The sequence below is a fragment of the Pseudophryne corroboree genome, chromosome 1 (assembly GCF_028390025.1).
Source record: "Pseudophryne corroboree isolate aPseCor3 chromosome 1, aPseCor3.hap2, whole genome shotgun sequence".
In the NCBI taxonomy this organism is placed as follows: domain Eukaryota; kingdom Metazoa; phylum Chordata; class Amphibia; order Anura; family Myobatrachidae; genus Pseudophryne; species Pseudophryne corroboree.
The window spans coordinates 667,857,681-667,882,552 of NC_086444.1; the positions used below are offsets into that span (position 1 = coordinate 667,857,681).

Here is a 24,872-nt window from a genome sequence, read left to right on the forward strand (position 1 = left end):
GTCGGATTTCCTGACTGAAAATATTGATACCCTTGACAGGAACAATATTTTATTGACTATAGAGCATTTTAAGGATGCATTTCTATATATGCGAGATGCGCAGAGGGATATTTGCATTCTGGCATCAAGAGTAGATGTGATGTCCATATCTGCCAGACGATGTTTATAGACACGACAGTGGTCAGGTGATGCAGATTCCAGACGGCACATGGAAGTATTGCCGTATAAAGGGGCGGTCCTTCGGACCTGGTGGCCATGGCAACAGCTGGAAAATCCACTTTTGTTACCCCAAGTCACATCTCAGCAGAAAAGGACACAGTCTTTTCAGTCTCAGTCCTTTCGTACCCATAAAGGCAGGCGGGCAAAAAGGCCAGTCATATCTGCCCAGGGTTAGAGGAAAGGGAAGAAGACTGCAGCAGGCAGCCCATTCCCAGGAACAGAAGTCCTCCACAGCTTCTGCCAAGTCCGCAGCATGACGCTGGGGCCATACAAGCGGACTCAGGTGCGGTGGGGGGTCATCTCAAGAGTTTCAGCACGCAGTGGGCTCACTCGCAAGTGGACTCCTGGATCCTACACGTAGTATCCCAGGTGTACATTGGAAATTCGAGACGTCTTCCCCTCACAAGTTCCTGAAGTCTGCTTTACCAACGTCTCCCTCCGACAGGGAGGCAGTATTGGAAAAAAATTCACAGGCTGTATTCCCAGCAGGTGATAATCAAAGTACCCCTCCTACAACAAGGGAAGGGGTATTATTCCACACTATATTGTGGTACTGAAGCCAAACGGCTCGGTGAGATCTAAAAGATTTGAACAATTACATACAAGGGTTCAAATCAAGATGGAGTCACTCAGAGCAGTGATAGCGAACCAGGACGATATGGTGTCACTGGATATCAGGGACGCTTACCTACATGTCCAAATTTTGCCCTTCTCACCAAGGGTATCTCAGGTTCGTGGTACAGAACTGTCACTATCAGTTCAGACGCTGCCGTTTGGATTGTCCACGGCACCCCGGGTCTTTACCATGGTAATGGCCGAAATGATGATTCTTCCTAAAAGAAATATGGACGCTTTCCCGATAAGGGCAAGGTCCAGAGAACAGTTGGCGGTCGGAGTAGCACTATCTCAAGTAGTTCTACGACAGCACGAGTGGATTCTAAATATTCCAAAATCGCAGCTTTTTCCGACGACACGTCTAATGTTCCTAGGAATGATTCTGGACACAGTCCAGAAAAGGATGTTTTCTCCCGGAGAAGAAGACCAGGGAGTTATCCGAGCTAGTCAGGAACCTCCTAAAACCAGGAAAAGTATCAGTGCATCATTGCACAAGGGTCCTGTGAAAAATGGTGGTTTCTTACAAAGCGATCCCATTCGGTAGATTTCACGCAAGAACCTTTCAGTGGAATCTGCTGGGAAAATGGTCCGGATCGCATCTTCAGATGCATCAGCGGACAACCCTGTCTCCAAGGACAAGGGTGTTTTCTTCTGCGGTGGCTGCAGAGTGCTCATCTATGAAAGGGCCGCAGATTCGACATTCAGGACTGGGTCCTGGTGACCACGGATGCCAGCCTGAGTGGCTGGGGTGCAGTGACACAAGGAAAAAATTTCCAGGGAGTGTGATCAAGTCTGGAGACTTCTCTCCACATAAATATACTGGAGCTAAGGGCAATTTACAAGGCTCTAAGCTTAGCAAGACCTCTGCTTCAAGGTTAGCCGGTATTGATCCAGTGGGACAACATCACGGCAGTCGCCCACGTAAACAGACAGGGCGGCACATGAAGCAGGAGGGAAATGGCAGAAACTGCAAGGATTCTTCGCTGGGCGAAAAATCATGTGATAACACTCTCAGCAGTGTTAATTCCGGGAGCGGAAAACTGGGAAGCAAACTTCCTCAGCAGGCATAACCTCCACCCGGGAGAGTGGGGACTTCAGCGGGAAGTCTTCCACATGATTGTAAACCGTTGGGAAAAACCAAAGGTGGACAAATATTGCGCCAGGTCAAGGGACCCTCAGGCAATAGCGGTGGACGCTCTGGTAACACTGTGGGTGTACCAGTCAGGGTATGTGTTCCCTCCTATGCATCTCATACCAAAAGTACTGAGAATCATAAGAAGGAGATGAGTAAGAACGATACTCGTGGTTCCGGATGGGTCAAAAAGGACTTGGTACCCGGAACTTCAAGAGATGCTCACGGAAGAACCGTGGCCTCTACCTTTAAGAAAGGACCTGCTCCAGCAGGGGCCTTGTCTGTTCCAAGACTTACCGCGGCTGCGTTTGACGGCATGGCAGTTGAACGCCGGATCCTGAAAGGGCATTCCAGATGAAGTCATCCCTACCCTGGTCGAAGCCAGGAAGGATGTAACCGCAAAACATTTTCACCGCATTTGGCGAAAATATGTTGCGTGGTGTGAGGCCAAGAAGGTCCCTACAGAGGAATTCCAACTGGGTCGTTTCCTACATTTCCTGAAAACAGGACTGTCTATGGGCCTAAAATTAGGGTCCATTAAGGTTCAAATTTCGACCCTGTCAAATTTCTTTCAGAAAGAACTGGCTTCAGTGCCTGAAGTTCAGACGTTTGTAAAAGGGGTACTGCATATACAGCCTCCTTTTGTGCCCCCAGTGGCACCTTGGGATCTCAATGTTGTTTTGAGTTTCCTAAAGTCACATTGGTGATCCACTCACCACTGTGAAATTAAAATATTTCACATGGAAGGTGAAGATTCTATTAGCCCTGGCTTCAGCCAGGCGTGTGTCAGAATGGGCGGCTTTATCATATAAAAGCCCTTACTTAATTTTTCATTCTGACAGGGCAGAATTGAGGACTCGTCCTCAATTTCTCCTTAAGGTGTTTTCTGTTTTTCACATGAACCAACCTATTGTGGTACCTGCGGCTACTAGGGACTTGGAGGACTCCAAGTTACTTGACGTTGTCAGGGCCCTGAAAATATATGTTTCCAGGACGACTGGAGTCAGAAAATCTGACTCGCTGTTTAAGCCTGTATGCACCCAACAAGATGGGTGTTCCTGCTTCTAAGCAGACGATTGATCGCTGGATTTGTGGTACAATTCAGCTTGCACATTCTGTGGCAGGCTTGCCACAGCCAAAATCAGTAAAAGCCCATTCCACAAGGAAGTGGGCTCATCTTGGGCGGCTGCCCGAGGGGTCTCGGCTTTACAACTTTGCCGAGCTGCTACTTGGTCAGGGGCACACCCTGACTGAGGAGGACCTGGAGTTCTCTCATTCGGTGCTGCAGAGTCATCCGCACTCTCCCGCCCGTTTGGGAGCTTTGGTATAATCCCCATGGTCCTGACGGAGTCCCCAGCATCCACTTAGGACGTTAGAGAAAATAAGAATTTACTTACCGATAATTCTATTTCTCGTAGTCCGTAGTGGATGCTGGGCGCCCATCCCAAGTGCGGATTGTCTGCAATACTTGTACATAGTTATTGTTACAAAAATCGGGTTATTCTTGTTGTGAGCCATCTTTTCAGAGGCTCCTTCGTTGTTATCATACTGTTAACTGGGTTCAGATCACAGGTTGTACGGTGTGATTGTTGTGGCTGGTATGAGTCTTACCCGGGATTCAATATCCTTCCTTATTATGCACGCTCGTCCGGGCACAGTATCCTAACTGAGGCTTGGAGGAGGGTTATAGGGGGAGGAGCCAGTGCACACCACCTGATCCTAAAGCTTTTATTATTGTGCCCTGTCTCCTGCGGAGCCGCTAAACCCCATGGTCCTGACGGAGTCCCCAGCATCCACTACGGACTACGAGAAATAGAATTATCGGTAAGTAAATTCTTATTTTTTTATCATTTTTTTGCATGAAACAAAGTTTGTGTACATTGAACCATTATAAAGGAAAGTTGTCACCATTTCAGTCAAACTCATAAAATCTTGAATTTTGAATTTTCGTATATGGGAGAGTGAGACCAATATCCAATTAGCAGCGATTAATTGGATATCGGCCTCACTCTCCCATATAGCTCACCTCTTAACTCCGACTGCTGGCACCTATCTAGGGTTTTGTTCCGCCTGCCTCAAAGCCGCGATAAGTGCTCTTTAAATAAATAGGTCCACGGCTTTTAGCTGATCCTATGTATTTTTATGCAAAAAAAAAAAGGTGTTTTTCCTCATGGGCAAAAGGGAGATAAAAAAAAAAGACCACCCCCCTTCCCGTTTTTCATGAGATGAACATTATCGGGGCTAATAGGATATCGGCCTCAATCTGTAGTAGATTTTCAGGATTTATCCACCCAACTTTTGTGGGGATTTTTTTAATGTGTGTCTTAGACATGCTTTTTATTGTCAAATGTGACTTTTTCCAGTATTATCCCTGCTTTATGCTATTTAGCTTAATAACATTTATAAAATTACATTTATTAGAACAAAAATCTCAAAACTATAACATAAAGATGTGACATGTTACAAATTTGTGTTAAGCATATACGATTTAGTCAAAATCAACGTCTTTCGTTCATGTTTGTGGAAAAAAAAGTTTAAAAAAAGTTGACTAGTGTTATCCCAATTTGGACCCTTCTCAATATAATATCACTTCATGTGTTAAAATCTGTAGTTCATAAGGAACACGCCACAGTTCTTGTTTGTAAATCGTTCTTCCTCGTTAGGGATATGTATTTTCCCCTAATGCACAATGGTAGCTAAAACACCCCACAAATTTGAAAGTCAGTGCTCACCCATGAGATGTAGACTCTCATGGGTTGACTCTCATGGATTTACAAATCTTATTGACTTTTTTTGACTCTGTGACGAAAATAATAGATCAAGGTGGAGCTGTAGATGTAGCATATCTAGACTTTAGTAAGGCATTTGACACTGTCCCACATCGCAGACTGTTAAATAAACTTGAAAGCGTGGGGGTGGATTATAAAACAGTTAAATGGATAAAACCTGGTTGCAGGATAGGAAACAGACAGTTGTAGTTAATGGAGTGCAATCTATGGAGGGAAATGTTACCAGTGGAGTACCCCAGGGATCTGTACTTGGCCCAGTTCTCTTTAATATCTTTGTTGGTGACATTGCAGATGGTATTGAAGGGAAGGTATGCCTTTTTGCAGATGATACAAAGATATGCAACAGGGTAGACACACCAGGAGGGGTAAAACAAATGATTGATGACCTAGGTAGGCTTGAGAAATGGTCAAGAACGTGGCAACTACAGTTTAATGCTAAAAAATGCAAAATCATGCACTTAGGTCTCAAAAACCCAAAGGCTAAATATAGTATCAAGGGTACTATAATGGAAACTACTGAGGAGGAAAGGGGTTTAGGAGTCGCTATTTCAAGTGACTTGAAGGCAGGAAAGCAATGCACAAAGCAATGAGAAAGGCAAGTCAGATGCTTGGTTGCATAGGGAGAGGAATCAGTAGCAGGAAAAAAGAAGTGATAATGCCACTGTATAGGTCATTGGTGCGGCCCCATCTGGAATACTGTGTCCAGTTCTGGAGACCATATCTCCAGAAGGATATAAATATATTAGAGAGTGTACAAAGAAGGGAAACTAAAATGGTGCATGGACTACATCACAAAACTTACCCGGAAAGGCTAAAAGATCTTAACATGTATAGTTTGGAGGAGAGAAGGGAAAGGGGGGACATGATAGAAACTTTCAAATATATCAAGGGTCTTCACAAAGTTCAGGAGGGAAACATTCTTCAAAGGAAGAGAAGTATTAGAACTCGAGGACATCTACTGAGACTGGAGGGGGGGAGGTTCAGGGGAAATTTTAAGGAAAAATTACTTCACAGAAAGAGTAGTGGATAAGTGGAATAGCCTCCCATCAGAGGTGGTAGAGGCTAAGACTGTAGAGCAATTTAAACATGCTTGGGATAGGCATATGAATATCCTTACAAATAATTTAGGATTCAAAAATGGTTGAGATTGCCTAAAGGATAAAAAAAAGGGGCAGACTAGATGGGCCAAGTGGTTCTTATCTGCCGTCAAATTCTATGTTTCTATGGGGTATATGCAATTAGCGGCGAATCGCTGCAATTTTTCGGCCGTTTTTTAATTCGACACAATTCGACCGTCGAATTCCGGCAAGTGGGTGCCGGAATTCAACATATTCAATAAAAAACGGATTCGACAGTCCCGCTGTCGAAAAACGGACGATTTGACGGATTTTGATTAGATTTTAAAAAATGTAAAAAAAACCCGGGTAAAAACGGTAAAAAACCCGGAAAAAAAATGGCGTGGGGTCCCCTCTCCTAAGCATAACCAGCCTCGGGCTCTTCGAGCCGGTCCTGGTTCTAAAAATCCGGGGGGGGGGGAATGACAGGGGATCCCCCATATTTTTAAACCCAGCACCGGGCTCTGCGCCTGGTGCTGGTGCAAAAAATACGGGGGACAAAGAGTAGGGGTCCCCCGTATTTTTTACACCAGCATCGGGCTCCACTAGCTGGACAGATAATGCCACAGCCGGGGGTCACTTTTATACAGCGCCCTGCGGCCGTGGCATTAAATATCCAACTAGTCACCCCTGGCTGGGGTACCCTGGGGGAGTGGGGACCCCTTCAATCAAGGGGTCCCCCCCCAGCCACCCAAGGGCCAGGGGTGAAGCCCGAGGCTGCCCCCCCCCCCATCCAAGGGCTGCGGATGGGGGGCTGATAGCCTTGAGAAAATTGAAAGAATGTTGTTTTTTCCAGTAGTACTACAAGTCCCAGCAAGCCTCCCCCGCAAGCTGGTACTTGGAGAACCACAAGTACCAGCATGCGGGAGAAAAACGGGCCCGCTGGTACCTGTAGTTCTACTGAAAAAAAAATACCCAAATAAAAACAGGACACACACACCGTGATAGTAAAACTTTATTACACACATGTCGACACATACATACTTACCTATGTTCACACGCCGACCTCTGTCCACTTGTCCAAGTAGAATCCACGTGTACCTGTGAATAAAATTATACTCGCCTGATCCAGGGTCCAGATTATAATCCACGTACTTGGCAAAAAAAAAAAAAACGAACACCCGGACCAAACGGACTGAAAGGGGTCCCATGTTTACACATGGGACCCCTTTCCACGAATGCCGGGACCCCACGTGACTGCTGTCACAGAAGGTCCCTTCAGCCAATCAGGAAGCGCTACTTCGTGGCACTCACCTGATTGGCTGTATGTGCGTCTGCTGGCAGACAACGCATCGCACAGCTCCCTCCATTAGTTTCAATGGTGGGAACTTTGCCGTCAGCGGTGGGGTTACCCGCGGGGTGACCTCACCGCTGACGCAAAGTTCCCACCATTGAATATAATGGAGAGGCTTTGCGATGCGCTATCTGACAGCTCAGACGCGCATAGCCAATCAGCAGAGTGCCAGGACGTTGCGCTCGCTGATTGGCTGAAGAGACCTTTCTGTGACAGCAGTCACGTGGGGTCTCTGCATTCGGGGAAAGGGGTCCCATGTGTAAACATGGGACCCCTTTCAGTCCGTTTGGTCCGGGTGTTCGTTTTTTTTTGTGTGCCAAGTACGTGGATTGTAATCTGGACACTGGATCAGGTGAGTATAATTTTATTCACAGGTACATGTGGATTCTACTTGGACAAGTGGACAGAGGTCGGCGTGTGAACATAGGTAAGTATGTGTGTGTCGACATGTGTGAAATAAACTTTTACTCTCACGGTGTGCGTGTCCTGTTTTTATTTGGGTATGTTTTTCCAGTAGAACTACAGGTACCAGCGGGCCCGTTTTTCTCCCGCATGCTGGTACTTGTGGTTTTCCAAGTACCAGCTTGCGGGGGAGGCTTGCTGGGACCTGTAGTACTACTGGAAAAAACAATAATCTTTCAATTTTCTCAAGGCTATCAGCCCCCCATCCGCAGCCCTTGGATGGGGGGGACAGCCTCGGGCTTCACCCCTGGCCCTTGGGTGGCTGGGGGGACGACCCCTTGATTGAAGGGGTCCCCACTCCCCCAGGGTACCCCGGCCAGGGGTGACTAGTTGGATATTTAATGCCACGGCCACAGGGCGCTGTATAAAAGTGACCCCCGGCTGTGGCATTATCTGTCCAGCTAGTGGAGCCCGATGCTGGTGTAAAAAATACGGGGGATCCCTACTCTTTTTGTCCGCCGTATTTTTTGCACCAGCACCAGGTGCAGAGCCCGGTGCTGGTTTTAAAAATACGGGGGATCCCCTGTCATTTTCCCCCCCGGATTTTTAGAACCAGGACCGGCTCGAAGAGCCCGAGGCTGGTTATGCTTAGGAGGGGGGATCCCACGCCATTTTTTTCCGGGTTTTTACCATTCCATTTAAAAAAAAAATATTTTTAAAAATATATAAATAATACTTGTGCCTCCAAAATAGACAAACCAAGTAGCTAATCCCTTCTAATATAAATAGATATGCTATTACCAATAAAAAAAAACACCAAAAAAAACATGTTTTAAATTTTTTTCATTAGATTCTACCACCAAAGTGTGGCGGATTGAAAATGACGAATTTACTGTCTTAAAGCACTGTTGTCGAATTTCCAAACTTCAATTGAATATACTTTTGGCGAATTGCCGCATTTGTACCATTGCAGAAATATCGAATTTGACAAAAGTGTCGAATTTCAAAAAGTCGAATTTGGAAAGTCCGTTTTTTTGACGGAAAGTACTGAATTGCGTTGTCGAAATTTTTTTTTTGGCGTAAAAGTCCAGTTTTTCGACAATTTCGGGAATTCAACCGCAATTACATATACCCCTATGGGGTATATGCAATTGCGGTCGAATTCCCGAAATTGTCGAATTTCGGGTCATTTTCGCCAAAAAAAAAAAAATTGTCAATGCAATTCAGTGCTTTCCGTCAAAAAAACGGACTTTCAAAATTCGACTTTTTGAAATTCGACTTTTTGCAAATTCGACTTTTCTGCAATGATACAAGTGCTGCAATTTACAAAAGCATATTCAATTCAAGTTTGGAAATTCGACAGCAGTGCTTTTAGACAGTAAATTCGTCATTTTCAATCCGCCACACTTTGGAGGGTGAAAACAATAAAAAAAAATTTAAACATGTTTTTTTTTTGTGTTTTTTTTTTTTTTTGGGAATAGCATATCTATTTATATTAGAAGGGATTAGGTACTTTTTTTTTTTTTTTTTTTTGGAGGCACTTGTATTATTTACATATTTTTAAAAATATTATTATTATTATTTTATTTTTTATTGCTGGAACGGTAAAATAATAAAAAAAAAATGGCGTGGGGTCCCCCCTCCAAAGCATTACCAGCCTCGGGCTCTTCGAGCTGGTCCTGGTTCTAGAAATGCGGGGAAAAATTGGGCAGGGATCCCCCGTATTTTTAAAACCAGCACCGGGCTCTGCGCCTGGTGCTGGTGCAAAAAATACGGGGGACAAAACGAGCAGGGGTCCCCCGTATTTTTTCACACCAGCATCGGGCTCCACTAGCTGGACAGATAATGCCACAGCCGGGGGTCACTTTTATACAGTGCCCTGCGGCCGTGGCATTAAATATCCAACTAGTCACCCCTGGCCGGGGTACCCTGGGGGAGTGGGGACTCCTTCAATCAAGGGGTCCCCCCCCCCCAGCCACCCAAGGGCCAGGGGTGAAGCCCGAGGCTGTCCCCCCCATCCAAGGGCTGCGGATGGGAGGCTGATAGCCTTGAGTAAAATGACAGAATATAGTTTTTTCCAGAAGAACTACAAGTCCCAGCAAGCCTCCCCCGCAAGCTGGTACTTGGAGAACCACAAGTACCAGCATGCGGGAGAAAAACGGGCCCGCTGGTACCTGTAGTTCTACTGAAAAAAAAATACCCAAATAAAAACAGTACACAGACACCGTGACAGTAAAACTTTATTACACACTGCCGACACACACATACTTACCTATGTTCACACGCCGACATCGGTCCTCTTCTCCATGTAGAATCCACGGATACCTGAAAAGAAAAGATCAATATACTCACCTCAGCCATGGTCCAGAGATAAATCCACGGACTTGGCAAAAAAAGAAAACGAACACCCGGACCACCGGACTGAAAGGGGTCCCATGCTGACACATGAGACCCCTTTCCACGAATGAGACCTGTCAGTGACAGCTGTCACACAAAGGTCTCTAAAGCCAATCAGGAAGCGCAACTTCGTTGCGCTCACCTGATTGGCTGTGCGCTGTCTGAACTCAGACAGCGCATCGCACAGCTCCGTCCATTATATTCAATGGTGGGAACTTAGCGGCTAGCGGTGAGGTCACCCGCCGGTCAGCGGCTGACCGCGGGTAACCCCACCGCTGACGGCAAAGTTCCCACCATTGAAACTAATGGAGCGGCTTTGCGATGCGCTGTCTGACAGCTCAGACAGCGCACAGCCAATCAGGTGAGCGCCACGGAAGTAGCGCTTCCTGATTGGCTGAAGGGACTTCAGTGACAGGAGTCACGTGATGTCCCGGCATTCGTGGAAAGGGGTCTCATGTGAAAGCATGGGACCCCTTTCAGTCCGGCATGGAACGGGTGTTCGTTTTTTGTTTTTTAACAAGTTCGTGGATTATCTCTGGACGTGGATGTACCTCTGGACGCTGGAAGGTGAGTATAATTGTTTTCACAGGTACCCTCGGATCGTCGGAGACCGTGGCAGTCGGCGTGTCAACATAGGTAAGTATGTGTGTCGGCAGTGTATAATAAAGTTTTACTTGTCACGGTGTGTGTGTCCTGTTTTTATTTGGGTATTTTTTTTCCAGTAGAACTACAGGTACCAGCGGGCCCGGTTTTCTCCCGCATGCTGGTACTTGTGGTTCGCCAAGTACCAGCTTGCGGGGGAGGCTTGCTGGGACTTGTAGTACTGCTGGAAAAAACAATATTCTTGTCATTTTACTCAAGGCTATCAGCCTCCCATCCGCAGCCTTTGGATGGGGGGGACAGCCTCGGGCTTCACCCCTGGCCCTTGGGTGGCTGGGGGGGGGGGACCCCTTGATTGAAGGGGTCCCCACTCCCCCAGGGTACCCCGGCCAGGGGTGACTAGTTGGATATTTAATGCCACGGCCGCAGGGCACTGTATAAAAGTGACCCCCGGCTGTGGCATTATCTGTCCAGCTAGTGGAGCCCGATGCTGGTGTGAAAAATACGGGGGACCCCTACTCGTTTTGTCCCCCGTATTTTTTGCACCAGCACCAGGCGCAGAGCCCAGTGCTGGTTTTAAAAATACGGGGGATCCCTGCCCAATTTTTCCCCGCATTTTTAGAACCAGGACCAGCTCGAAGAGCCCGAGGCTGGTTATGCTTTGGAGGGGGGACCCCACGCCATTTTTTTCGGGTTTTCCCGTTTTTTCCTGTTTTTTTAAATCGCGGCAAAATTCGGCAAATCGGACGATTTTCGCCCGCGGGACTGTCGAATCCGTTTTTCATTGAATATGGTGAATTCCGGCAGCCACCTGCCGGAATTCACCTGTCGAATTGTGTCGAATTAAAAAACGGTGATAATTTGCCGCGATTCGCCGTGAATTGCATATAACCCTATGACTCCAGGGTGTTTCCTACAATGTAACAGTTTTGCAGAGAGACATGCCGAATGAACTGTGTGACTCAGAGGAAAGCTGTCAGCATAGTAAATCTGTGAATTGTTGATAGTGTAATAAAAGGTGTTGGAGATTTCCATGGAGTAAAAGCTTTCTTTCCTAAACACTCACCTAGAGCATATAACCAGAAGCCAGGCTGTTGGTAGGGAATACTGTGGATCCTGTTACGGAAATTTGGCCAGACATAGGGTGCACTCTATGCTTGGTTTATCTTCTGCACATAGAATGTTCAAATGATACTGTACAGAAAATAGTTGTCCTGATGATTAAATGAATGACGCTTTCATATTATTTCATAGCAGATATAGACGTATACTATTTGCAATTGAGTTGTTGTTCAAGAAAAGCTCACCTTCCTCTGAAATGTGGTCATTTGACTACAGGCCATTTTTATATTTTACTGTTGATCACAACCGATGATAAGGCCATAGGTCTAATGTGCTATTCTTTCATTTTATATACTTACATTTTTTTTATTGTCCCATAAAATATGAATACATGCGTGAAGTGAATAGCACATCATTTAGCACATCATTTGGTTGGAACATAATCACAGTGCTCTCTGTCTAAAAAGACCTCATGTTCTGTGTCAGAGTACCTGGTGGAGCTTCGGGAGTACGGGCCTGTCTATTCTACTTGGAGCGCTCTAGAACGAGAGCTACGCGAGCCCCTGGAGGGAGTGTCTGCCTGCATTGGAAATTGCAGCACAGCACTGGAAGAGCTGACAGAAGATATGACAGAGGACTTCTTGCCAGTACTAAGAGAGTATATCCTTTACTCTGAATCAATGAAGGTAACCTGAGCTGATCATATATGTGCTTTTAATGTAAACCTGTTATCACTTAGAGAAAGTCCTTCTTGAATGGTGCCTTGCTCACTTTATAAGACAGGATATAAGTTGAAATTTGACTTTCTTTGATGTCACAGGCTCTCTTTAAACAATCCTGTGTTATATTTTATTAAAGTGTTCTCAAACTACTGAAGATTCTCTTGATGACAGAAACTTGAATATGTCTTCTTCTTTTGTAATTCAGATCTTCCAATTGATAGTGAGAATATTTCTTTACTCTTTTACGAATTTGCTATAGAAAGCATGAACTTTTTATATTCTCTGCAGCAGTAAAGCTGGTCACACATGGGTCCAAGGACTGAAAGGCAGGGTCCATGTACAGTTCAGATGACAAACTCTGCACTGGTTGTGCAGTATTTTTACACATGGAAAAAGATCCTCACTGGATCTAAAATGTTGATTCACAAACCTTAAGCTTCTTGTAGAAATGTTTTTATGTCCCTTTGAGCATTTAACTATCTTTATAAATAAATATATATATATATATATATATATATATATATATATATATATATAAATATATACATAGGTACACCCAGAAAACGGCACTCACTGGTCTCACAAGAAAATACTGGACAACGTCCTCTTATCAACGTTTCGGGTTTATTTCAACCCATCATCAGGATACACATAACAATTAACATATGACATAGACATACCTTATATACCCCTCCATGCAGCCAAACGAGCGCGCCAATCTCAAAACTCAGGCGTCTAATCAATGTAGTACATCCCTTTTACGGAAGTCTCAACACGTAACTCGCAGCGCGCCCGGTTGTCATAGCAACCCGTCAAACAAACTCACGGCCATTAGTAATGACGTCGTACCTGTAACGGCACCCGTCAAACAGGATTGATCTCAAGAAACCACTCAGTGGCTGTGCCGCTTCCCTCTCACGGAGCTCGCCAGCCGCCGTGGTTGTTGTCTTAGCAACCCAATAATACTGTCCACATAGACCAGCAAATGCGTCTGGTATCCATGGCAGCCCGTTTGGCTGCACAGACATATACAATACCACCACATACCCACAAAAACACAATCAATAACCAAATACATAAAATACACATCAAACAAAGTGCTAGTGCATAAAGAATAGTAATAAAGAAGCATCAAAACTGCAAGTATATTTCTAGGTAGAGTTAATGCAGCCACTAAACCCATATCTATGATTATATAGGTGTATCCACCAAATATGATAATTCATAGATAGATCAAAACTTACATCCCCCTAGATTACCAATACATATTATAAGAGAGATGGTCATTTAGACCCCTAGGTTTAACAGTATCCAAAACCTGTATCCATTTGGTCTCAATCTGTAACAACCTTTTGTGCCGATCTCCCCCTCTTGGGCTCTCCGGCACATGGTCAATAATAAGATACCTAAGGCTGGATAAAGGGTGATTGTTCTCAACAAAATGTCTCGCCACCGGTTGCTCCGATGGCTTCCCCATCAAAGCAGCCCTAATCGACGACCTATGAAGGGTCATCCGTTCTCTAAAAGTACGTATAGTCTTGCCTATATAACAAAAGCCACACGGACACTTAATCATATAGACTACAAAGCTTGTTGTACATGTAACTGCTGATCTAATTGAGTACCTCTTACCGCTATGTGGGTGGTAAAAACATTTACTGGCAACCATATACCGGCATGTTGTACACCCAGAACATTTATAACAGCCCCCACTTTTGATTTGCACTCGAGGGTCATAATGCATCTGTTCCGTAATATCTGGGTGTACTACCCAGTCTCGAATATTCTTTCCCCTCTTCAGACAAGACATCACTTGCAATGGTCTAAATACCTTGGAGTCCTTATCACTCTGCATTATAGGCCACAAGGTCCTCACAGCTCTCTCCACAGAACCATGTGAGGTATTAAATCTCCTCACCCAATGTAATTTGTCAGATATCTGTTTCCTATCTGTTTGATTCAATAAAGCTTCTCTTGGCATTAAACCCACCTTTCTCCTAGCCTCAGAGAGTACATTATCAGGATAGCCACGTTCCACAAATTTATCTGACATTCTCTCAAGATCTCTAGCTACTACCTGATCATCACTTGTAATCCTTTTAACTCGTAACAGCTGCGAAAAAGGTAAACTCTTTTTCATCGCAGCTGGGTGATGGCTCTTAAAAGATAGTAACGTGTTTTTATCTGTGGGTTTAGAGTAAATGGAAGTGGTAAGTATACCATCCTGAAGTGTGATATTCACATCCAAATAGGAAATACTATCCAGACTACAGGTGTATGTGTACTTAATAGGACAATTACGCTCGTTAATCGAATCTACCAATTCCACAAAACTAGTATAATCACCTCTCCAAAACAATATGATGTCGTCGATGTACCTGTAATAAAACAGAATTTTATCTCTAACATCTCTATTGAAAAAACATTCCTTTTCAATTCCAAACATGTATGCATTCGCATAGGCTGGTGCGACATGAGAACCCATCGCACAGCCTTTCAGTTGTAAATAATATCCACCATTATGATAGAAATAATTATTATGCAGTACAAAATCAAGAAGAGAGATCAGAAAGTCCAAGTCAGGACCATTATAGCTTGTGCACTCATTTAGCAACTCCTTAACCGCTCGTATGCCATCGTCATGAGGAATATTCGTGTACAAGCTAATAATGTCCAGAGTACACATCCATGTATTCACAGGTATACTTCCAAGTTCTTTAAGTTTTACCAACAGAGATGTAGTGTCCTTAAGATAAGTCCGTTGTGATTGCACACTTGGCTGGATGTAATAATCCAAGTACTCAGAGATCTTACTACACAATGACTCCCTTGCAGAAATTATGGGACGGCCCGGCGGCCTCTCCAAATTCTTATGAATTTTAGGTAGACTATACAACAGTGGTACCCTCGGACAGTCTACTTTCAAATAGAGGGAAGTATCTTCATCAATAATCGCCTTATTCACAGCTTCATCTAATAAAGTGTCCAGTGCAAATTTATATTCATTAGTAGGATCATGTGTTAATTTACGGTAGGTACTAGTGTCCGACAACTGCCTTTCAATTTCATTGCAGTAGTCGGTGACATTCTGCACCACTATACCACCGCCTTTATCTGCGGCCCGAAATACCACATCCTTATAACTTCCCAAATTTTTTAAAGCCTTATATTCAGATGGTGATAGATTGGACCTACACAGTCCCTGTTTCCTAGATTGCTCAACATGTGACGTCATTATACCATTATACCAATATACTTGTGAAAAGTGCTTCAGTGCTGTGCAAAAAATCAAGTGAATTGGTGCAAATAGGCCTGTTAAAGACCAAATGTCTCCACAAAACTGAATCTAAACAGATGCAGACAAGTTGTAATCCAGTGGTGACTGTAATGGTATCATAATGCGAGAGAGTACATAAGTCGACAATTTACAGGGGAATGGGGTGCTCAGACAGACTAAGTTGACTCAGATTATCCAATCCCAGATCAAACTTATGCTACAGAAATTCCAATGGTCGGCACTCACGTCTGTCCCATACGTATTACTTGCCAAGGTGCTGCGTCGACAGAAAGTATGTAGGTACACCCAGAAAACGGCACTCACTGGTCTCACAAGAAAATACTGGACAACGTCCTCTTATCAACGTTGCCGCCGGAACAGCCAAAAGGGGTCGGAGCAAGAAATGAATTTGGTATTTAATTTGTCATCTAGGATTTTGACTGATATAGAAATTAAGGTATTGAATAAAGGTTTGGGGTTTGTGCCGACAGTCCCATTCAATGATCTACATTGGAAAATTGATCAGTCTCATTTGCATCGTCAGCTAAAATTGAAAGAGTTTTTTGGTGATAAAAGTGATAGTAAGGGTGATGCTCAGACAGTGAAGATTTTTAAGAGGAAGTCGACATTTGATCCATCTTCAAGGAATACATCAATTATGGCTTTTATGAGGGCACTGGACTGCCAAGTTGTTGAGCAATCTAGGAAACAGGGACTGTGTAGGTCCAATCTATCACCATCTGAATATAAGGCTTTAAAAAATTTGGGAAGTTATAAGGATGTGGTATTTCGGGCCGCAGATAAAGGCGGTGGTATAGTGGTGCAGAATGTCACCGACTACTGCAATGAAATTGAAAGGCAGTTGTCGGACACTAGTACCTACCGTAAATTAACACATGATCCTACTAATGAATATAAATTTGCACTGGACACTTTATTAGATGAAGCTGTGAATAAGGCGATTATTGATGAAGATACTTCCCTCTATTTGAAAGTAGACTGTCCGAGGGTACCACTGTTGTATAGTCTACCTAAAATTCATAAGAATTTGGAGAGGCCGCCGGGCCGTCCCATAATTTCTGCAAGGGAGTCATTGTGTAGTAAGATCTCTGAGTACTTGGATTATTACATCCAGCCAAGTGTGCAATCACAACGGACTTATCTTAAGGACACTACATCTCTGTTGGTAAAACTTAAAGAACTTGGAAGTATACCTGTGAATACATGGATGTGTACTCTGGACATTATTAGCTGTACACGAATATTCCTCATGACGATGGCATACGAGCGGTTAAGGAGTTGCTAAATGAGTGCACAAGCTATAATGGTCCTGACTTGGACTTTCTGATCTCTCTTCTTGATTTTGTACTGCATAATAATTATTTCTATCATAATGGTGGATATTATTTACAACTGAAAGGCTGTGCGATGGGTTCTCATGTCGCACCAGCCTATGCGAATGCATACATGTTTGGAATTGAAAAGGAATGTTTTTTCAATAGAGATGTTAGAGATAAAATTCTGTTTTATTACAGGTACATCGACGACATCATATTGTTTTGGAGAGGTGATTATACTAGTTTTGTGGAATTGGTAGATTCGATTAACGAGCGTAATTGTCCTATTAAGTACACATACACCTGTAGTCTGGATAGTATTTACTATTTGGATGTGAATATCACACTTCAGGATGGTATACTTACCACTTCCATTTACTCTAAACCCACAGATAGAAACACGTTACTATCTTTTAAGAGCCATCACCCAGCTGCGATGAAAAAGAGTTTACCTTTTTCGCAGCTGTTACGAGTTAAAAGGATTACAAGTGATGATCAGGTAGTAGCTAGAGATCTTGAGAGAATGTCAGATAAATTTGTGGAACGTGGCTATCCTGATAATGTACTCTCTGAGGCTAGGAGAAAGGTGGGTTTAATGCCAAGAGAAGCTTTATTGAATCAAACAGATAGGAAACAGATATCTGACAAATTACATTGGGTGAGGAGATTTAATACCTCACATGGTTCTGTGGAGAGAGCTGTGAGGACCTTGTGGCCTATAATGCAGAGTGATAAGGACTCCAAGGTATTTAGACCATTGCAAGTGATGTCTTGTCTGAAGAGGGGAAAGAATATTCGAGACTGGGTAGTACACCCAGATATTACGGAACAGATGCATTATGACCCTCGAGTGCAAATCAAAAGTGGGGGCTGTTATAAATGTTCTGGGTGTACAACATGCCGGTATATGGTTGCCAGTAAATGTTTTTACCACCCACATAGCGGTAAGAGGTACTCAATTAGATCAGCAGTTACATGTACAACAAGCTTTGTAGTCTATATGATTAAGTGTCCGTGTGGCTTTTGTTATATAGGCAAGACTATACGTACTTTTAGAGAACGGATGACCCTTCATAGGTCGTCGATTAGGGCTGCTTTGATGGGGAAGCCATCGGAGCAACCGGTGGCGAGACATTTTGTTGAGAACAATCACCCTTTATCCAGCCTTAGGTATCTTATTATTGACCATGTGCCGGAGAGCCCAAGAGGGGGAGATCGGCACAAAAGGTTGTTACAGATTGAGACCAAATGGATACAGGTTTTGGATACTGTTAAACCTAGGGGTCTAAATGACCATCTCTCTTATAATATGTATTGGTAATCTAGGGGGATGTAAGTTTTGATCTATCTATGAATTATCATATTTGGTGGATACACCTATATAATCATAGATATGGGTTTAGTGGCTGCATTAACTCTACCTAGAAATATACTTGCAGTTTTGATGCTTCTTTATTACTATTCTTTATGCACTAGCACTTTGTTTGATGTGTATTTTATGTATTTGGTTATTGATTGTGTTTTTGTGGGTATGTGGTGGTATTGTATATGTCTGTGCAGCCAAACGGGCTGCCATGGATACCAGACGCATTTGCTGGTCTATGTGGACAGTATTATTGGGTTGCTAAGACAACAACCACGGCGGCTGGCGAGCTCCGTGAGAGGGAAGCGGCACAGCCACTGAGTGGTTTCTTGAGATCAATCCTGTTTGACGGGTGCCGTTACAGGTACGACGTCATTACTAATGGCCGTGAGTTTGTTTGACGGGTTGCTATGACAACCGGGCGCGCTGCGAGTTACGTGTTGAGACTTCCGTAAAAGGGATGTACTACATTGATTAGACGCCTGAGTTTTGAGATTGGCGCGCTCGTTTGGCTGCATGGAGGGGTATATAAGGTATGTCTATGTCATATGTTAATTGTTATGTGTATCCTGATGATGGGTTGAAATAAACCCGAAACGTTGATAAGAGGACGTTGTCCAGTATTTTCTTGTGAGACCAGTGAGTGCCGTTTTCTGGGTGTACCTACATACTTTCTGTCGACGCAGCACCTTGGCAAGTAATACGTATGGGACAGACGTGAGTGCCGACCATTGGAATTTCTAAATATATACATATATATATATATATATATATGTGTATATATATATATATATATATATATATATATATATATATGTATGTATAATGTTAAATATACTGTGAGAATTGAGCCTTAACATGCATGTATAACTTGTGAAAGAACTGGGCCACACACATTACCATTCTAAATAAATACAAGGTAATGCACAGTGCACCAACATTTTCTTAGAAATTACTTTTGCTGCACACATGCTACTTCTGTTGCTCCTCTATCAATATGAAACACAAGTCTGGTGTGCAGTTAAAGAACTTTACATTGTTTTATATAACATGTTTGCGCTATACCTATCCTTGGTGCAAGAGATCCGTCTAAAATCAAAACAGATTTCCGCATATGCTTAAATCTGAATTAACCTCTGTTTTTAAGAGTCCGGTTTCAAGGGTTAAAACTTGTGGTCATACGAAGCCTGACAGTTGCCTAAATAATGTGCAGTTTTCTAAAGATTAACCAAATATACAAGGCTGTGGAGCTGGAGACAGTTTTGGGTGAAGTCTGAGTCAGGAGAACTGTTGTGACTCCTGCTTCAAAATAAAAACTGATCTATATAATAAAATTTACATCTGATAAAACTTAATGTCAATACGTTGGAATCTAATGAAAGTTGCCAAATTCGACAGGCACTTGCTGGAGCCGGGTGGACGCTGCCCTGAGTGCGGCTGTGCCCCATCTTCCTGCTACGCTGCTGTAGCTGCTGCTTTCCCCAGTCTCCCCGCTGCTCTCCCCCGTCTCCTCCTCTCAGATCCCTCATCTCAATCTGACTTTTTTTAAAGTCGGATTGAGATGGTCAGAAACGGGGGCCAAAACCTGTCGGATTTGGCCCTGTTTCAGACAGAAGCACACGGATTGGCGGCTATACCGCCGATCCACGTGCTTTCCGTCAAGTTGGAAATTCCCAACTTGTCGGAAAATTCTGTGGTGTATTAAAAAGGTTGGAACCCCTTCCGACTTAGAAAAGTCAAAAACTGCCGTCTTTCCGGCAGACGTCAGTTTTCAACTGCAAGTATACCCCTAAGTATCACATAATATGATACTAAAAATGTAGTGGTACAGTAAAAACCAGGGGTGAGAATCCATAGCGTTGTGCATTAGATACATGATAATACATGAAAGTGAAACCATGTACTGCATTTATTTCATTTACCCTACTGTCATATAATCTGCAGAAACTAATATGTAATAAATTATTTGTTGGCAGCAGTGGTCACTTTACATTTCTCTAACGTCCTAGTGGATGCTGGGGACTCCGTAAGGACCATGGGGATAGACGGGCTCTGCAGGAGACATGGGCACTTTAAGAAAGAGTTTAGGTTCTGGTGTGCACTGGCTCCTCCCTCTATGCCCCTCCTCCAGACCTCAGTTTGATACTGTGCCCAGACGAGCTGGGTGCTTTTCAGTGAGCTCTCCTGAGTTTGCTGAGAGAAAGTATTTTGTTAGGTTTTTTATTTTCAGGGAGCTCTGCTGGCAACAGACTCCCTGCATCGTAGGACTGAGGGGAGAGAAGCAGCCCTTCTCTCTGAAGCTAGGTCCTGCTTCTTAGGCTACTGGACACCATTAGCTCCAGAGGGATCGGTACGCAGGATCTCACCCTCGCCGTCCGGTACCGGAGCCGTGCAGCCGTACCCCTCGCAGAGCCGGAAGACAGAAGCCGGGTGAGTATGAGAAGCAAAGAAGACTTCACAGGCGGCAGAAGACTCCATGCTCTTCACTGAGGTAACGCACAGCACTGCAGCTGTGCGCCATTGCTCCACACACCTACACATACTCCGGTCACTGCAAGGGTGCAGGGCGCGCGGGGGGGGGGGAGACCTCTTTTGGCAAAGTTAAGCATATATACAGCTGGGCACTGTATATATGTATGAGCCCCCACCAAATTTTTTTGCATATTTAAGCGGGACAGAAGCTCGCCGCCGAGGGGGCGGGGCTTCTTCCTCAGCACTCACCAGCGCCATTTTTTCTCCACAGCTCCGCTGAGAGGAAGCTCCCCAGGCTCTCCCCTGCAGATACACGGTAGAAGAGGGTAAAAGAGAGGGGGGGCACATAATTAGGCGCAAAAAGCAATATAAACAGCAGCTACTGGGTTAACATTAAGTTACTGTGTTATTCCTGGGTTTATAGCGCTGGGGTGTGTGCTTGCATACTCTCTCTCTGTCTCTCCAAAGGGCCTTGTGGGGGAACTGTCTTCAGAGAGGGCATTCCCTGTGTGTGTGGTGTGTTGGTACGCTTGTGTCGACATGTCTGATGAGGAAGGCTATGTGGAAGCAGAGCGGGAGCAAATGAATGTGGTGTATCCGCCGACGGTGCCGACACCTGATTGGATGGATATGTGGAAGGTTTTAAATGATAATGTAAATTCCTTGCATAAAAAGTTAGAAAAAGCTGAAGCCTCGGGACAGTCAGGGTCCCAACCCGTGCCTGATCCTATGTCACAGAGGCCATCAGGGTCTCAGAAGCGCCCACTATCCCAAACTGTTGACACAGATACCGACATGGACTCTGACTCCAGTGTCGATTACGATGATGCAAAGTTACAGCCAAAATTGGCTAAATCCATCCGTTATATGATTATAGCAATTAAGGATGTGTTGCACATCACAGAGGAAACCCCAGTCCCTGACAAGAGGGTGCATATGTATGGGGAAAAGAAGCCGGAGGTAACCTTTCCCCCCTCACACGAGCTAAATGAGTTATGTGAAAAGGCTTGGGACTCTCCAGATAAAAAACTGCAGATTTCCAAAAGGATTCTTATGGCGTATCCTTTCCCGCCAACGGACAGGTTACGCTGGGAATCCTCCCCTAGGGTGGACAAAGCTTTAACACGCTTATCCAAGAAGGTAGCCCTGCCGTCACAGGATACGGCTACCCTCAAAGATGCTGCGGATCACAAACAGGAGGTTACCCTGAAGTCCATTTATACACATTCAGGTACCTTACTGAGGCCGGCAATCGCGTCGGCCTGGGTGTGTAGTGCTGTAGCAGCATGGACAGATACCTTATCTGAGGAAATTGATACCTTAGACCAGGATACTGTATTGTTGACCCTGGGGCATATTAAAGACGCTGTCCTATATATGAGAGATGCTCAAAGAGACATTGGTCTACTGGGTTCTAGAATAAATGCTATGTCGATTTCTGCCAGAAGGGTCCTGTGGACTTGGCAATGGACAGGTGATGCCGACTCAAAAAGGCACATGGAGGTTTTACCTTACAAGGGTGAGGAATTGTTTGGGGAGGGTCTCTCGGACCTGGTCTCCACAGCTACAGCTGGAAAGTCAAATTTTTTGCCTTTTATTCCCTCACAGCCTAAGAGAGCACCGTATTATCAAATGCAGTCCTTTCGATCACAAAGAAACAAGAAAGTCCGAGGTGCGTCCTTTCTTGCCAGAGGCAGGGTCAGAGGTAAGAAGCTGCACAACACAGCTAGTTCCCAGGAACAGAAGTCCTCCCCGGCCTCTACAAAATCCACCGCATGACGCTGGGGCTCCACAGGCGAAGCTAGGCCCGGTGGGGGCACGTCTTCGAAATTTCAGCCACAAGTGGGTTCACTCCCAGGTGGATCCCTGGGCGATAGAAATTGTGTCTCAGGGGTACAAGCTGGAATTCGAAGAGATGCCCCCTCACCGATACCTCAAATCGGCCCTACCAGCTTCCCCCCACGAGAGGGAAATAGTGTTAACTGCAATTCACAAATTCTATCTTCAACAGGTGGTGGTCAAGGTTCCCCTCCAACAGGGAAGGGGTTATTATTCGACCATGTTTGTAGTCACGAAACCGGACGGTTCGGTCAGACCCATATTGAATTTAAAATCCCTGAACATATACCTGAAAAGGTTCAAGTTCAAGATGGAATCGCTGAGAGCGGTCATCGCAAGCCTGGAAGGGGGGGATTTTATGGTGTCTCTGGACATAAAGGATGCATACCTTCATGTCCCCATTTATCCACCTCATCAGGCGTACCTCAGATTTGTGGTACAGGATTGTCATTACCAATTTCAGACGTTGCCGTTTGGTCTCTCCACGGCACCGAGAATATTTACCAAGGTAATGGCGGAAATGTTGGTACTCCTGCGGAAGAAAGGGGTCACCATTATCCCGTACTTGGACGATCTCCTCATAAAAGCGAGATCAAGAGAGCAGTTGCTGAACAGCGTCGCACTTTCTCTGGAAGTGTTACGGCAACACGTCTGGATTCTGAATATTCCAAAGTCGCAGTTGGTTCCTACGACTTGTCTGCCTTTCCTGGGCATGATTCTAGACACAGACCAGAAAAGGGTTTATCTCCCGATAGAGAAAGCTCAGGAACTCATGACACTGGTCAGGAACCTATTAAAACCAAAACAGGAGTCAGTACATCACTGCACCCGAGTCCTGGGAAAGATGGTGGCATCATACGAGGCCATTCCTTTCGGCAGGTTCCATGCGAGGACCTTTCAATGGGACTTACTGGACAAGTGGTCCGGATCACATCTTCAGATGAATCAGTTAATCACCCTATCCCCCAGGGCCAGGGTGTCACTCCTGTGGTGGCTGCAGAGCACTCACCTTCTCGAGGGCCGCAGATTCGGTATTCAGGACTGGGTCCTGGTGACCACGGACGCAATCCTCCGAGGTTGGGGAGCAGTCACACAGGGAAGAAATTTTCAAGGTCTGTGGTCAAGTCAAGAGACTTGCCTTCACATCAACATCCTGGAACTAAGGGCCATATACAACGCCCTACGTCAAGCGGAGATCCTGCTTCGCGACCAACCGGTTCTGATTCAGTCAGACAACATCAACGCAGTAGCTAATGTAAACCGACAAGGCGGCACAAGGAGCAGGGTGGCGATGGCGGAAGCCACCAGAATTCTTCGCTGGGCGGAGAATCACGTAAGCGCACGGTCAACAGTGTTCATCCCTGGAGTGGACAACTGGGAAGCAGACTTCCTCAGCAGACACGACCTCCACCCGGGAGAGTGGGGACTTCATCAAGAAGTCTTTGTGCAGATTGCAAGTCGGTGGGAACTGCCACAAGTAGACATGATGGCATCCCGCCTCAACAAAAAGCTACAGAGGTATTGCGCCAGGTCAAGAGACCCTCAGGCGATAGCTGTGGACGCCCCGGTGAAACCGTGGGTGTTCCAGTCGGTCTATGTATTTCCTCCTCTTCCTCTCATACCCATGGTGCTGAGGATAATAAGAAAAAGAGGAGTGAGAACAATCCTCATTGTTCCAGATTGGCCACGAAGGACTTGGTATCCAGATCTGCAAGAAATGCTCACAGAGGACCCGTGGCTTCTTCCTCTAAGACAGGACTTGTTGCAACAGGGGCCCTGTCTGTTCCAAGACTTACCGCGGCTGCGTTTGACGGCATGGCGGTTGAACGCCGGATCCTAGCAGAGAAAGGCATTCCGGATGAGGTCATTCCTACACTGATAAAGGCTAGGAAGGACGTGACAGCTCAACATTATCACCGTATATGGCGAAAATATGTTGCTTGGTGTGAGGCCAGGAATGCTCCTGCGGAGGAATACCAGCTGGGCCGTTTCCTTCACTTCCTACAGTCCGGAGTGAATTTGGGCCTAAAATTGGGTTCCATTAAGGTCCAGATTTCGGCCCTATCCATTTTCTTTCAAAAAGGAGTTGGCTTCTCTACCTGAAGTTCAGACGTTTGTTATGGGAGTGCTGCATATTCAGCCTCCTTTTGTGCCTCCAGTGGCACCTTGGGATCTTAACGTGGTGTTAAGTTTCCTGAAATCCCACTGGTTTGAGCCACTTAAAACGGTGGAGTTGA

At 45.0% G+C, this 24,872-nt stretch overlaps 1 protein-coding gene across 1 annotated transcript in view; it reads left to right on the forward strand.

Annotated features, from left to right (window-relative positions):
• SNX30 (sorting nexin family member 30) overlaps positions 1-24,872 on the forward strand; it is a 406,405-nt gene that overhangs the window by 284,972 nt on the left and 96,561 nt on the right. Inside the window, exon 7 of the mRNA XM_063914721.1 lies at positions 12,112-12,311. Coding sequence (XP_063770791.1) covers positions 12,112-12,311 — 200 coding nt within the window. The remainder of the gene's footprint in view (positions 1-12,111; positions 12,312-24,872) is intronic.